The 15,400-nt window shown below is 38.7% G+C and overlaps 1 protein-coding gene across 4 annotated transcripts in view; it reads right to left on the reverse strand.

The window, feature by feature from the left end:
* The window catches only part of rbm10 (RNA binding motif protein 10), a 395,465-nt gene that overhangs the window by 19,635 nt on the left and 360,430 nt on the right, over positions 1-15,400 (reverse strand). For 3 of the 4 annotated variants that reach the window (XM_051933537.1, XM_051933536.1, XM_051933535.1), the window contains exon 20: positions 13,132-13,323. The exons of the other annotated variant lie outside the window; for it this stretch is intronic. In XM_051933537.1, coding sequence (XP_051789497.1) covers positions 13,132-13,323 — 192 coding nt within the window. The remainder of the gene's footprint in view (positions 1-13,131; positions 13,324-15,400) is intronic. 4 annotated transcript variants of the gene reach the window in all.

The raw sequence follows: 15,400 nt of genomic DNA on the forward strand, positions 1-15,400 counted from the left end.
GCCGGAGTTTTGAAGTAGCTCACGCGTTGAATCGTGCGTTTGGGATGACCAGTGTGTTAGAAGAAAAGAGATCTCAGACTGGCCACCCTGTATGTCAATCAAGTGGCAAATGCCATAGGGAGGATACATGATAGACTAATGTTTAAAAAAATTTTTTTTGAATGCAACACGATCTACCTGCACTACCTTTGCGATCTACTGGTCGATTACGATTGATGCATTGGGCACCCCTGTGCTAGAGCATTCACACTATAAAGTAACCTTCAGTATGCCACATGATGGTTTGCAGACTTCAGTACAGCATTTAACACTATTGTCCCTGGACTGTTGTTAACTAAAGTTCTACAAACTTAATTGAATGCTTCAATCTGTTAATGGATTTACAGTTTTTTTTTTTTTTTGGGACAAACAGGAAACGGAATGTTCAGATGGGCTTACACCTCTCAGACCATTGCTATATCAGCTCAGGAGCCCCACTTTCCACTTTACTCCTTGTACACCAATAACTGTAGGTACACTGACCCTTAAGTAAAAATAATTAAGTTCACTGATGATACCACCATCATTAGACTAATTATTAATTGAAATGAAAAATGGACAAATTTGATTAAGTGAGGTTTAAATATTGATCTTATTTAGAAATATTCATCTTATTACATTTAGGTACTTCTTACAATATGCCTGACTGAAGTCAAACTACTCAGCTGCACTGCTACAGTATGTAGTTTGCTGGTGTATTGATATTCAATCTAAGCATTATTGTCTATGGTGCATGTCTCAGGGTTATTGGAAAATATAGGCACATGTTTTATTTCATATTTGTTTTCGCTTAGCTTTCCTTTTTTACTTATTTGGTAGGAGTATGATGGAGGGCACCAACACCAACCAAAATCCATATAATTCCGAGCATGTTAAGTCAACACCTTAATTCACCATGAACTATACCACAAAAAATACAGGTCAAATTCAAACTTTTTTTTGGTCCTGGCCAATTTCTTATAGAACTTATATTAAAAAAAAAACCTCATTACGGCAAAATCTGTTTTATCTACAAAATTCATTACAACAAAATGTCTGCCAAGTGGCCAGTTAGATTGCACATTTATGTCACTTGGTTTACTCAACAATTGCCAAACTCTTGCAGGTGCAGAGCTTGAGAAAGGTTACTGCAGACCGGATGCATCATGGATGTACCTATAGCTAGGCAAAAGTTTGTAAACACCATAATGTATGGACTGGCATCTACACTAGGATGGATGGTGATTCCTTGGTGGGACAGGATTCCATAATGGAAGGACAGCTTCCCAGGGCAATAAATTTTCCCTCTACATAGGGTGGCAGCATCCCTCTGTTTAAACTTCTATTTGTACACCCACAGGACATATTGGGAGCTGCAATCCTGATGGGTAGCCCTGTTGAGGTAATTGGGTGTCAACAGGGAGAACTTACGGGAAAAGGTACTGCTACATTGGAGGCTTCCGCCTAGTTCGAGATTACTTTCAACATGCAATGCTGTGGCCTAAGAAGTACTTCTGGGTCCAGCATTAAAGAAGCTGCCTCCTCTATATCAGTGAGTCAGAGTCAGGAGGCAGTAGACAACATTAGCGGAGGAGAAGTAGAAGGAAGTGCTGTTTTGAGTATTGTACAGGCTCTACCGACTTTAACCCTTTGAAGGCAATATTGTAAAATGAATAACTTTTTATTCAATCTTGAATCTGTGTTTGGCTGAGTTGTGTTTCCAACCTGTTTAATAAATTTGCCACAGATTTTATCATATGAACACCAGCACAAAGTAATCTTTCAATTCAGTACTTGCTAATATATGCATCCAACTATTCTTATTTACAAATGTGGCCTTCATTCCCTTAAACTGTTAAACTTTTACAGGTTAAAAAGAAGGTGACTCACAAAAGAGAACATAGCAGCCAGAGGGAGAGAGAGAGACGATCAATCCAATAGGCGATGTCACCAGAGGTGTGCCATTTTTGAAAGTTAAGGGGTATGAGCTTTGGACATTGAGGGGTGTCATTTATGTAACTCAAACAGCGCTTGCTCAGGAAAGCCTGTGCTATGGACACAGAGAGGTACCATTTTGGTAACAAAAGTGCCACGTGTTCCAGACAGAGGGGAACCCCAGAACTCGAATTCTAATACAGTAATCCCTCCTCCATCACGGGGATTGCGTTCCAGAACCCCCCGCGAAAGGTGAAAATCCGCGAAGTAGAAACCATATGTTTATATGGTTATTTTTATATATTTTAAGCCCTTATAAACTCTCCCACACTATTATAAACATTTCCCGCACAATTATACAGCATAAACCCTTTGTATTCTCTTAGATATTAGGTAAGATTCGTTGAAATTATGTATGTAAACACAGTTTATATACAGTAAAACCTAAATATTATTTTAAAGATATCGAGCGTCTCCGATATCACATATGTTACAGCCATTACGACAGACAGGCCACCAGCAATAAATATGTACAATGCAAGAAAAATTGTATACAGTAAAATGTGTGTACAGTGACACTAAATTATGTACATGTAATAAGTACTGTACGTAGATAATTAATTATGGTTACTCACCAACAATGACACGACGACTTGTCCGATAATAATTTTACTGCACAACAAAGGATAGCGTTACAGCTCTTCTAAAGGAGCCTCTTCAGTCGACAGTTGTTCTTCTTCCAGCACTCTTCAATCCAAATCCCTAAAGCAGATTCCATCCAGACTACTGCCTTATCACGTCCACTTGCAACTCATTTTGCGCCCTGGTTAAAGGACACTGCAGCCATAGATCTTATATGCTTTTCCTCCTTTTTAAATAAAAAGAATCGTGGACTCATTGATGCCGTAATGGTGTCCTGCAGCGGTGTAGCTGTTCCCTTCCTTCAACATATCCAAAACTTTTACCTTTTCTGCAATCATTTGCATCTTCTGTTGGCGCTTGGACACGGCCCCTGAAGCAGTAGCAGGAGCACGTTAATGCTGAATGAGTAAGATGAGACTTCCTGGTTAATGCAGCACTCCGTCGCTGAGCCAATCAGCAGCACACAGGAACTGATTGGGTAGCTTCTCAGTCATCCGCCAATAGCATCTCTTGTATGAAATCAACTGGGCCATCCAACTAAGGAAGCAAGTACCAGAAGTAAAAAGACCCATTGTCCGCAGAAACCCGCGAAGCAGCAGAAAATCCGCGTTATATATTTAGATATGCTTACATATAAAATCCGCGATAGAGTGAAGCCGCGAAAGTCGAAGCGCGATATAGCGAGGGATTACTGTAATACTAAAAGGACACCGAGGCACATCATTTACGTAACTAAAAAAATTTACATTACAGATAAATTGATGACATCAAGAAGTAAATAGACACTGCAATCAAGTTTCGGCATTCCATAGTCAGATTTGTCAACTGTACATGCTAAAAGACTACACTCCATTATAACAAAATCTCTGTTATAAATAATTATTTTCTTAGCCCCAAGCACTTTACTCTAATGGAATTTGACCTGTATATGATCCGATAAAACTCAATATTCTTTGTTGCTTTTTTCTTATAGAAAAGATGCCCTTGGAGGTAATTACTATATTTATATGTTAAATAGAGAAGTTTAGTGAAAAAAACAGGGACCTCATATACTGAAATTTTGGAGTCCTCATATAAAATTGAGAATAGCTACGAAAGAAAAAGATAGAAATATATTTACACTTACTCATTAGCCACTTCAAGGGCCCTAACATTTTACTAGCTATGACTAATATGACACTATTGAAGAAATAATTAGCTCACAGAAATAAGGATGTATTTGTAATTCTACATGCAGAACTGAGACACTGGACAGAACCTGAAGTATGCTTTTATGTCTGGATTTTAGCCCTGACAATGAGTGTTTTTATAGGCTTTTCTGACTGACCAGACCGCTCACAAAATCACCATTTCATATAGTACAATGACATGTCCCAATCAAAGTCTGATTACACATAGCTTAATCTCAAAATTCTGCCGAGTTGTTAAAGAGAAAACTTTATACAACTGTCTGGTGCAGTTTCTTTACCTGTTGTCATTTGCCATTTTAAAGGTCAAATGCCTTATGCTGTTTCAGCCTCTAAACAGGGAATCATTTTATACATAAATATTTAACAATTTAAAAAACAATTAAGATTATGGTGATCAACACTTAGGTTACAATGCACTGAACACTAGCCTGCACCATATAGTTTACAGTACATGAAAAGACTCAATGGCAAATTGGCTTAGATATTTAAATTTTTTAAATTCTTTATTTATTTTATACTTTATTTTACAATTACCATGCAGTACAGAGGTATAACTTTTCTGATATCTACTAACTAACAGAATTTTCTCATTTTGTCTTTTGGTTGTTATATAAATACAATATTACATCTTACTAACACTAGAATTCCTGAAGCCTACAAAAAAAGTCATAATCCCAGGCCACCTTAAATTCCTTCGCACCTCTCCATCAGCATCTTTGTTTTGCAAATGTGTCAATCAGCACAGGCAGCCGCAGCCTGCTATCCCATCCCCCACCCCACCACCGACGCAGCTGAAGTTCTCCCAGCTCAAGTCTGCTTATCTGGGTGAGAGGTGCTTTGAATTGTATAGGGTAAATAATATCTTGTTATTTGGAATATATACATTTCATGTGTGTTCCGTGTCTACAATGATCTGGGTAAATGTAGGATGATAGGAAATGCGATGCAAGAAATGTTGAACACATAACTAAAATAGAATTTTTTTTCATGTTATAGTAAAAATTAATGTGTGAAGATTGAAGTCCAAATGTCAAATAAACACTTTCACAAAAGTTATAACAAAACAAGTGCACCTTATTCAACAATATAACCAAAGAAAAAAGAAATGTTTCAGTTTACATGTTGCTGTCAGTATGTAAAAACCAAAGCCTACTTATCAATCGTATGGGTGGGTTAGAAGTGAGAACGACTGCCTCTAAATCAAGAGGTTGCAAGTTCGATCCCGGGTCTTCCTCACAATTTCCATTTTGAGTGGTGAGCTGCTATTATTATTACTATTATATAATAAAAACATACATTTGATTTGAGTCTGTAACACCCGTTGTAAATTTTTGCTGCTTTTAAAATTTAGCACTTTTTTATTCAGTTTTATTCTCTAAGTCATGGTTATATGGTACAATGAACTTGCCTCTCCCTCTCTGAGTTGATGGTGTTTATCTCCATTCTTTTTACAAGAGCAGCAATGACCACAGTTGATGCTCTGATTGATGCCTGCTCAGAACTATTTGTTGTACAAGCAATCAAAGATATGATGCCCTGTGACTGCTATCAGACCATCATGTGGCATTTGCTCTTTGACAACAGACACCTGTGCAGAACGTGTGAAAAACAACACATTTGCATGTACATGTGGAATGCCACTCCTTATTTAGGAAAACATCCCAGTCGTCCCACAGGAGAAGGACTTTCCGAGACTGAGGTCATAAAACCGTTTCTGGACAAAGGCAGAACAGTCACAACTGACAACTTCTTCACTTCGTATTTGCTGACCAATAAACTGCTGCACTGCAACGCAACTCTGCTTTGCACGATAAAGTGGGATGGGAACTTCCACCTGCAGCTAAAGTCACTTCAGTACGCGTGCAATTCTCCACGCTAGTATTTAGATATAGCAGTGCCATGCTGACTGTGTATGCACCCAAAAAAAAGTCTGTCTGCATTCCAGTACTATGCACCACAATGCAGAGATGGATTTTTTTTTCCAATCTTGACCAATATTCAAATAATACAGCATTTTCAAATGATTGCGTTTTCATGCATGGATGTGTGTGTGTATGCATGAGACAGGCAGAAACAGATTTGATAACATTCAAGTGGTTACTGGAATATAAAATAAACACTTTCACAAAGGTATAACGAAACAAGTGTGCTTTATTCAAGAATAAAACTGAATTTAAAAAAAAAAATCAAGTAACAAGATATCAAGAAAACATGATTCACCAGCGTTGGTGTGTCTGCTTATATCCCTTCAGCAATATCTTTTACAAGTAGCAAAACTTACATGTGAAAAGAATGGAGATAAACGCCATCAACTCTGAGAGGGAGAGGCAAGTTCGCTATACCACATGAATGTAACTAAGAGAATAAAAATGAATAAAAAAAAAACTGACTTTTACAAGTAACAAAAATTTACAACGGGTATTACACTCTCAAATCAAATGTATGTTTTTATTATATAATAGTAATAATAATAGCTGCTTGCTACTTAAGAACAGAAAATGTGGGGAAGACCTGGGATCAAACTCACAATCTCTTAATTTAGAGGCAGTCGTTCCTACCTCTAACCCACCCATGCAATTGATAAATGGACTTTGGTTTTTACATACTGACACCAACATGTAAACTGAATAATTTCTTTTTTCTTCGGGTATATTCTTGAATAAAGGTGCACCTGTTTTGTTATACTTTTAGTGAAAGTGTTTATTTAATATTTGGACTTCAGTCCAGGAGTTTGCATGTTCTTCCCGTGTCTGTGTGGGTTTCCTCCAGGTACTCCAGTTTCCTCCCACAGTCCAAAGACATGCAGGTTAGGTGGATTATCGATTCTAAATTGTCCCTAGTGTGTGTGTGTGTGTGTGTGTGTGCGCGCAAGCCCTGCGTTGGGCTGGTGCCCTGCCCGGGGTTTGTTTCCTGCTTTGCGCCCTGTTTTGGCTGGGATTGGCTCCAGCAGACCCCCATGACCCTGTAGTTAGGATATAGTGGGTTGGATAATGGATGGATGGATAATCTTTTACACACTGTATATCAGCTAATAATCTCATATATATTTCTCTTCTGGTTCGTCCTGCTTCCACTTCAAAACCAGTCCCGCCCACATGCAGCCGACACAGCATTTCTCAATTCCTATTCGTCCTCTTCCAAACCCTTCCCCACACTGCCTGTGGCTCCTCTTCAAAACCGGTCCCGCCCACACACAGCCGACACGGCATTTCTCGATTCCTATTCGTCCTCCTCCAAACCCTTCCCCACATTCTTCCAGTGCGATTCCTGCAACAAAACTTTTCAAACGCGAACCTCACTTGCTAAAAACAAGAAAAGGCATTCTTCCCAACAATTATATGAATGCCAGAAATGCAATAAGAAGTTCACTACACAGGATTGTCTAACTAAACACAACAAAACTCATTCACAACTCTTGCAATGCGACATCTGCAAAGCAACATTTCCAAACCAACGCAGTCTCAGCAGACATACACACAATCCTCTTCCCGTTACCACAGGTACTTCTTCACCTAATTCATGTCTTCCCATCCAAGAGTACACATTGGGACTCCAGACCAGCAGTGCAAACACTGTCATGCACTATACTGGCCTGCTGAGCGTAATACATCCAGCAAGTACTCGAGGTGCTGCCACATCGGTAAAGTAGCTTTACCACCTTTGTGGGAGTCACCTGTGTCTTTACAACAGCTTCTTACACAGCAAACATCAGAAGCTAAAAATTATCGTGAACACACTCAAGAATACAACTCTTCTCTAGCGTTTGCTGTCATGGGTGCACAGATAACTCAACCTCCTGGCCACGGACCATACTGCTTTAAAATACACGGGCAAATTTATCACCAAATCTCTCCACTATACGCTAACACTTCTACCTCTCCAGCATATGGACAGTTGTATGTTTTTGACACAGCACAAGCTACTGAAGTACGCTTATAAAATAAAGCAAACTCTGCATGCAGCGAAAATTTACTTCTCCAGCTAGATTCCATGCTCAGAACCATCAACCCCTTCGCTAAATCAGACAAACACAAGCATGAAATTACTCGGTCCAATCCAACAGCATCTATACGAATGGTTTTCAAGGAAAACCCTAGGCAGGATTTACGACGATACAATGCCTCGACATGTCACACCGATGTTGCAGCAATTTTCATCGGAGAAGATGGCGAACTGCCTGCCAAAAGGTACATTTGCATCTATCCCATAGGCAACTCCTGTAAACAGATTTCCACGCTCAATATGAATTGCGAACCTATGGTTTACCTACTTTTATTCACTTACGGAGACATGGGCTGGCACAAAAATTTACATGTTCCCGATAAAAGAACCACCAAGTAAATAAAGCTTACTCAATGCCAATTTTACGCGTACATATTAGCAATGAGGAATACATTTAGTATTTTGCACTCCAGCGGCAAACTATTCCAACAGTACGTCGTAGATGCATATGTTAAAACAGAGGGCGCGCGTCTCAACTGTCTCAGATTACATCAACAAGATCTGCGTGTGGAACAATACAAAGGACTATCAGATGCACTGCAAGCAAACGCTGAAAAAAACAACGTACGTGTAGGCAAAATGATCATATTACCGTCCACATTTCCAGGAAGTCCAAGATACATGAAACAAAACTATCAGGATGGCATGGCCATGGTATGTAAATTCAGAAAGCCCGATTTATTTACCACTTTCACATGTAATCCTGCTTGGCCAGAAATTCTACATGCACTGTCGGATACCCAAAGACCAGAGCACAGACCGGATATTGTAGTACGAGTAGATCTTTCGACTCATTATCTGTCGTCTCCACCAAAACACCTATTCATAACTGTGTCTTTCAAGAAGTATTCATTTCTTCTTGATTTCTGAATTCCTTTCTCACGGTTTTCCGTTCCTATTCTTACACCGCCGTATGCTACGGCGGGCTTCGGCTAGTTACTGTAGAGGCTAACACTGTCACAACACCTTGTAGAAGGCCCCTCAGTGGCTTCATGATGACAACAAAGAAAATATTACTCATTATTAAAGTATTTTGAAAATAGAAAGTACTGAGAAGCTGGATGACACGTCACATATAATCAATAACTGACTACTGGAGGAAATGTAAAAAAAAAAAAAATTACAACTGATGCACAGTGTGTTTTCAGTAAAATCTCACATCTCAGTTTTTGTGTTTTACAGAGTAAAGATTTAAATGCAGCAGAATCAAAATACATTGGGGCTTCATGTATAAATGTCGTGAACGCACAAAAATGTTGCGTGCGCCCGTTTCCACGCTCACTTAGAGACGTATAAAACTAAATGTGGCATAAAGCCATGCACATTTTCATGGCAGCACCCCCCCCCCCCCCCCCCAACCACCTGCGTATGCATATTTCTGCTTGGTTTTGCAAACTGGTGACACCAAGCATCAATGTAATGCTACTGTTTCTGTGGTGTGCTTTTCTTTTTTAGATTCATATCTATGATGCAGGTTTTATCAAATGTACCGAAATTAATTGCATATCGTTTGCAAATTTAATTCACCTGATTGTAATCAATATAATGGTGCATGGAATGGCCAAACTATTCCAACTACCATTGCAAGTTTAACATTGTTAGAAGACATCGCAAATGGAAGAATTATAGAGTGCATATTTACAGCTGATGATGACTGGCTTCTAAGTCGATTTCGATTTCTAAGAGCAATCCTCTTAGGGCTGTGTGCTTAACTGGCACTGTCTTTACAAAGGCAGACTTTCAGGAATTGTGCTGTACCTGCTCCTTCGCAGGTTCATTCCACTCTCTGGTTTTTAGCCGCAGGAGCTTTTCAACATGAACTTGCTGACAATTGGGTATTAAACATCACCGAGTTGTGCCATATCAGCTGTATAAGATGGTATTATTCGCTTGTCATTCAGATAAATAAGAGTTCCTTACACTGTGTTTGAAGTGGCAAACATAAAAGCGAAATTCGCAGCAACATCCAGTTTTCCAAATGTAATCAGAGCGGTCAGCTGCATGCACATTGCTATTGCAATGACGCCGGACAAGTTACATCAGCCAGGGATGAATCACCAGAAGAATGAGCTGACATTACATCATATATAACTGGAAAACCTATGACAACAGCAGCTCTGCACAGTTACAACTGCTTTTTCCAACTATTGTGGCAAAAGGCAAGCAGTCCTTTTAAAGAAAGCAAGTCACCAGAAAACAGCAATGTAAAGAGCAGAGAATAGATCTGTTGTGTCACTACGGTATAAAGCCTCTGAATCTGGTTATGTAAATAGAAAGCATTTCCACTCTATTAATGTGCTGATCTATAGTGCACAGAAAGTGCGTCGCAGTAGGCAAGCATGTACCTGAAAAGATGCGCTATGATGAACCTGACCCAACAAATGATCAGCAAGATTAAACAGCGTTACAACTTCATTTGAATGTAATTAGACAAAATTAAAAACAGGTAATCAGATGCATCATTTATTTTTTAACCAATTCATTTCATTCAATATCACATAGTACAGCCCTATATTCCTTAGTTCACTGGCCACATCTTTTAACACTAGAATTACCAGAGCCTACGAAAAAACTCGTATATCCGGCCCACCTTAAATCGCTTCTTAAATCCGTTCACACCTCTCCGCCAGCATCCTTTGTCCTCTAAATGTGCTGATAAAAGACAAGCTGCCAGCAGCCGGCTATTCCATCCCCCCACCGACTTAGAACGTGAGCGAACTTTTCCCAGCTCATGCCTTGATTAATTATCTGGGAGTGAAGTGGAGTTTTACAGTGGAAATAATAGATCGTTATTCTAAAGTAATCTGTGTAAACACATTGTTAAAACAGAAGCTTTGTCATATTTTAGTAATAAATGTTACAAAATGTAGTAGGCATAAACTATAGAATGTGTAAAGATCAAATAAACACTTTCACAAAAGCTTCAAGGATGGTACAACAGCCTCCGTGGTGTAGCGCGTTAAGATTTGCATCTTAGAGCACAACAGCTCTGCTGCCTCACAGACCTGAGTTCGATTCCCCGCTGGGGATGAAATGTTTTTTTTTTTTTTTTTTTCTTTTTAACCTCAAACGGACATAAAATTTATAAATTGGTATGCACTGTCAGTTAATGAGATCGTTATATTTTCATGTGGGATGCTCCTTTTAAAATATTTTTTTAACAATTGAGACTGCAATTAACAGAAACAACTGTCCTTATAACTTATTTTTAAGATCCATAACACACAGACAGACGAGCACTGCGTAATAGAGAGACAGACAGGCAGAGATATATAAATAAACAGGGAAGGCACATGTACTGAAAGAAGAAAAAAGATCAACGTGCGTTGTTCCTGTGGCACTGAATGAGCTCAGGCGCTCTAACATCACCCCTCCCCCGATCTTAGTCAGATGGGGGGAGGGGTGATGTTAGAGCGCCTGCGCTTATTCAGTGCAGCAGGGACAACGCACATGTTGTTCTTTTTTTCTTTCAGTACAAGTGGCTTCCCTGTTTATTTATATATCTAGTGACTTCTCTGCCTGTCTGTCTCTCTATTACGCAGTGCTCTGTCTGTCTGTGTGTTATGGATCTTAAAAATAAGTTATAAGGACAGTTGTTCCTGTTAATTGCAGTCTCAATTGTTAAAAAAATATTTGAAAAGGAGCATCCCACATGAAAATATAACGATCTCAGTAACGGACAGTGCATACCAATGTATAAATTTTATGTCCGTTTGAGGTTTAAAAGAAAAGAAAAAAAAAAAAGCAACACTTCATCCCCAGCAGGGAATCGAACTCAGGTCTGTGAGGCAAGGAAAAGCTGCTCTACGCTAAGAGGTAAATCTTAGCGCGCTACGCCACAGAAGCTGTTGAATCATTCTTGAAGCTTTTGTGAAAGTGTTTATTTGATCTTTGGAACTCGGGCTTTATATATTCTATAGTTTATGCCTACTACATTTTGTAACATTTATTACTAAAATATGAAAAAGTTTCTGTTTTAACAATGTGTTTACACAGATTACTTTAGAATAATGATCTCTTATTTCCACTGTAAAACTCCACTTCACTCCCACATAATCAATCAAGGCGTGAGCTGGGAAAACTTCGCTCACGTTCTAAGTCGGTGGGGGGATGGAATAGCCGGCTGCTGGCAGCTTGTCTTTTATCAGCACATTTAGAGGACAAAGGATGCTGGCGGAGAGGTGTGAACGGATTTAAGAAGCGATTTAAGGTGGGCCGGATATACAAGTTTTTTCGTAGGCTCTGGTAATTCTAGTGTTAAAGCATCCACTATTGCATTTTGTGACTCCAGAACAGTCTGTCAGCACACAGCAAGATGGCCTCTTAGCGTTTTCTGAGGCAGAGGTGTGCGTGTAGCCAGCGCCCGAAGACATACTCGGCACAGCAGCACCATCACCGCCTGAGCATTGCACAGGGGTCAACTTTTGTAATATTGTCTCAAACAGAATAAAAACAGGCGGTGGGCTGCAACTCGCCTTTTCATGTCAACTGTATCTTTTGGTCACTGTTCAACTTTCTGAACTTGAACTTTCGAGTGTCTCTGCAATGCTTTTGTTTCTTATACCACTGCATAAGCCAACAAATAGCAAGTTTTTCCTTGCCTCCACTTCGCATTTGCTGAAATTCTTCCTTTTTTTCATGTGCATTTTCCATTGTTTTTTAAACCAAACACTGAATGGAAGGTGATATTTACATGTGCATTAAAATATGCAAAATTATGGGAGTAGTTGGGGTTGGGCTGTAGGCACATGCATGTTAAATTACATGTTCATTGGGATATGTAAATGACAAATGCGTGAAACTTGGTTTACACACATTTATGCATCTGGATTTTTTCGTGCATACACACATTTCCACTTTTGTCCATACGCCATGTTTTAGTGTGAATTCTATGCACATGGTTATACATGAGTCCCCAGAACTTTCAATTTATGGCCCATAACTACACACAGACTGAATCTATTCCTGTAACTTCAGTACATTACTGTAGGTCATTTTGAGAAGCCATCACATTCTATTGAAAATGTCCATATAACAAGTCTAGTTTTGAAGGTCCCTGAAGTTCTACTGTCTACCATACTACTTGGTAGCTTTTTCCTTGCGACTATGGTTCTGTATGTGAAGAAAAACTTCCTAATTATAGAAAGTCCTAATTCTATAATATATTGACATTCAGGTCTAAAATCAGACTGTTCCAAAACGGTGCAGTTAACATTTCTAAAAGCTATGCTAATTTTTCAAAATTTAAGAGATGAAGCAGCTCAATTTATAATTATATATTAATTACATATATAATAAATTATTATAATTTATAATAATACACTCATTACTTCAGCTAACTTACTTTATGAAGATCAGAAAGTTGCTGGTGTCGTATCAGTGCTTCTTTACTTGGAAACTGTCTTCTACAAAGCAGGCAGGCAAGTTTGTTCCAGTCCATCATTCTCTCCTCGTGGTTAACAGCTTTTTCAGTCTCCTCCTCACTATCACTTTCTCCACTATATGCAGCAACCAGTCCTTTTGGCAGATTTGTTTTCTAGTTTTTCATAGATAACATGGCAAAAAATCATCAATACACTGGGGTCAAAAACATTTTTTCAATAAGACAGAAGGAACAAAAAACACTAAAAACCACCATGTCAGTGTTTATGACTTCAAAAATACAAGGGTTCCATATCACTCAGAACATGGAACCAATATAGAAAGCACTTTAAGGCAGCTCTTATCTCTTGCATATAATGACCTTTTTCTCGCCTCTCAAAACTAAAATCACATGTTTGGAAAAAGTACGGGATTAAAACACGCGTACTTTGTATATGGATAATGTCTTTGTATCTTATGAACAAATGCGCTTCAAATTTAACTTCCAATCAACACTAATTTTTCCACTCACTTTCAAATTAGAAACTTCGCTAAAAGGAACCCCCCCCAATTTTCCTCACTTACCACCCATTTTTGTTCCATAGGCAATACTGAGACAGCATCTCAATAACATATACAAATATTTTTAAGTCTCTTCCTTTCAAAGATCCCAGGGTACGATGGAGAAAGGATCTTTGTCTTAACATTTCCAAAAACGAGTGGAAGTCAGCCATGCACAGAATATACTCCGGCTCCATGTACAAACCATTCAATCATCCAACTTAAAATCTTTTATCAAGCACATTTATCTTGTTTAAAAATTGTCCAAATTGTATCCAGGGCAAAATTCAACCTGTGAATGTTGCAATCTAGCTCAAGCCTCACTTGGCCATGTTTTGGGCTTGCACCAAATTAACATCATTCTGGGCAAAAATATTTGAAAGTCTATCAGAAAGCCTTGCTGTCACAATCACTCCTGACCCATTAAGAGCGGTGTTTGGTGTACTACTGGATGGGCTTAAAGTGGAGAAAGACAACTTGATTGTAATTGCTTATACCACACGACTAACACATCGACATATCTTACTGAAATGGAAGAAAACCAGCCCAAATGTTATAGATTAGTGGGTAACTGATGTTCTATACTATTTGAAATTGGAAAAAATGAATCAAATTTCAGAATAAGCATTTATACTGGGGGGGGGGGGGGGGGGGTGTATATTCTCCTTTGTTGTTTTTAAAGATTTAGTCTTGTTGTAGGCTCTCCTCTCTTTCCCCCAGGTGGGGGTTTAATTCTAGTTTAAGTTTGACATGATTGAATGGAATGTTGTGTTCTTCAAAAAAAATCAATAAAATAAAAAATTCTAAAATTCTCTTTTAATTCAGATATAAAAAATTATCCAATACACTTGATTCTCAAGCTGAAAACACATCTTTAACAAAAACAACTTTATTTTATACTACTCCTTGCTTTTTATGCGATTTGGAGGACCATGTTAGGAACTTTGGATTGAAATTGAACTGATGCGGTTTGTTTAGGCAATTCAGCTTCAGTCTCTCCAGGTCCCACTGTAGTCAGAATGTGGCCAAAATCAGTAGCACCAATTCAGACGCAGGGCAAGTGGGTAACAGTGAGATGGGGGTCTAAGAAATCAAAATGTATTCCCTCAGCACCCAGGTCACCAACTCTGACCCAGAACAGATTCTCAGCGCTCAGCAGCACGTGTGTTAAGATTGAGAAAAATAAAGTGCTTATAACTGGTGACTCTGTAGTGCAGAATGTTAGAATTCCAACTAATCTAGCATTTAATATTAAATGCCTCCCAGAGTGAAGGTATTCGACATTGAGTCTAAATTGGATCTTCTGGCTGACAATGAAGTAACTACCTTATTGCTGCCTGTTGGAATCAACAAAATTTATTTACAGCAATCTGAGGTAATAAGGGGGAACTTCATCTCTCTATGCACCAAAGCAAAAAGAAAATGTTATTTAATTGTGTCTGGCCCCTTACAAAGACTATACAGAGCAGTGTTTCCCAACCTCGGTCCTGTGGCCCCCCTGTGGTTGTACGTTTTTGTTCCAACCAGCTTCTGTTTTTAATTGGACTCCTGGGCTAATTAAGTGATGTGTTATTTCCCAAGTTCTGTGTTTTGGGAACAATACAGAAATTAGAAAACTAAGTTTGGCAATATATATATATATATCTATACTAATAAAAGGCAAAGCCCTCACTGACTGACTGACTGACTCA

Source organism: Erpetoichthys calabaricus, chromosome 11, assembly GCF_900747795.2.
Source record: "Erpetoichthys calabaricus chromosome 11, fErpCal1.3, whole genome shotgun sequence".
Classification (NCBI taxonomy): domain Eukaryota; kingdom Metazoa; phylum Chordata; class Cladistia; order Polypteriformes; family Polypteridae; genus Erpetoichthys; species Erpetoichthys calabaricus.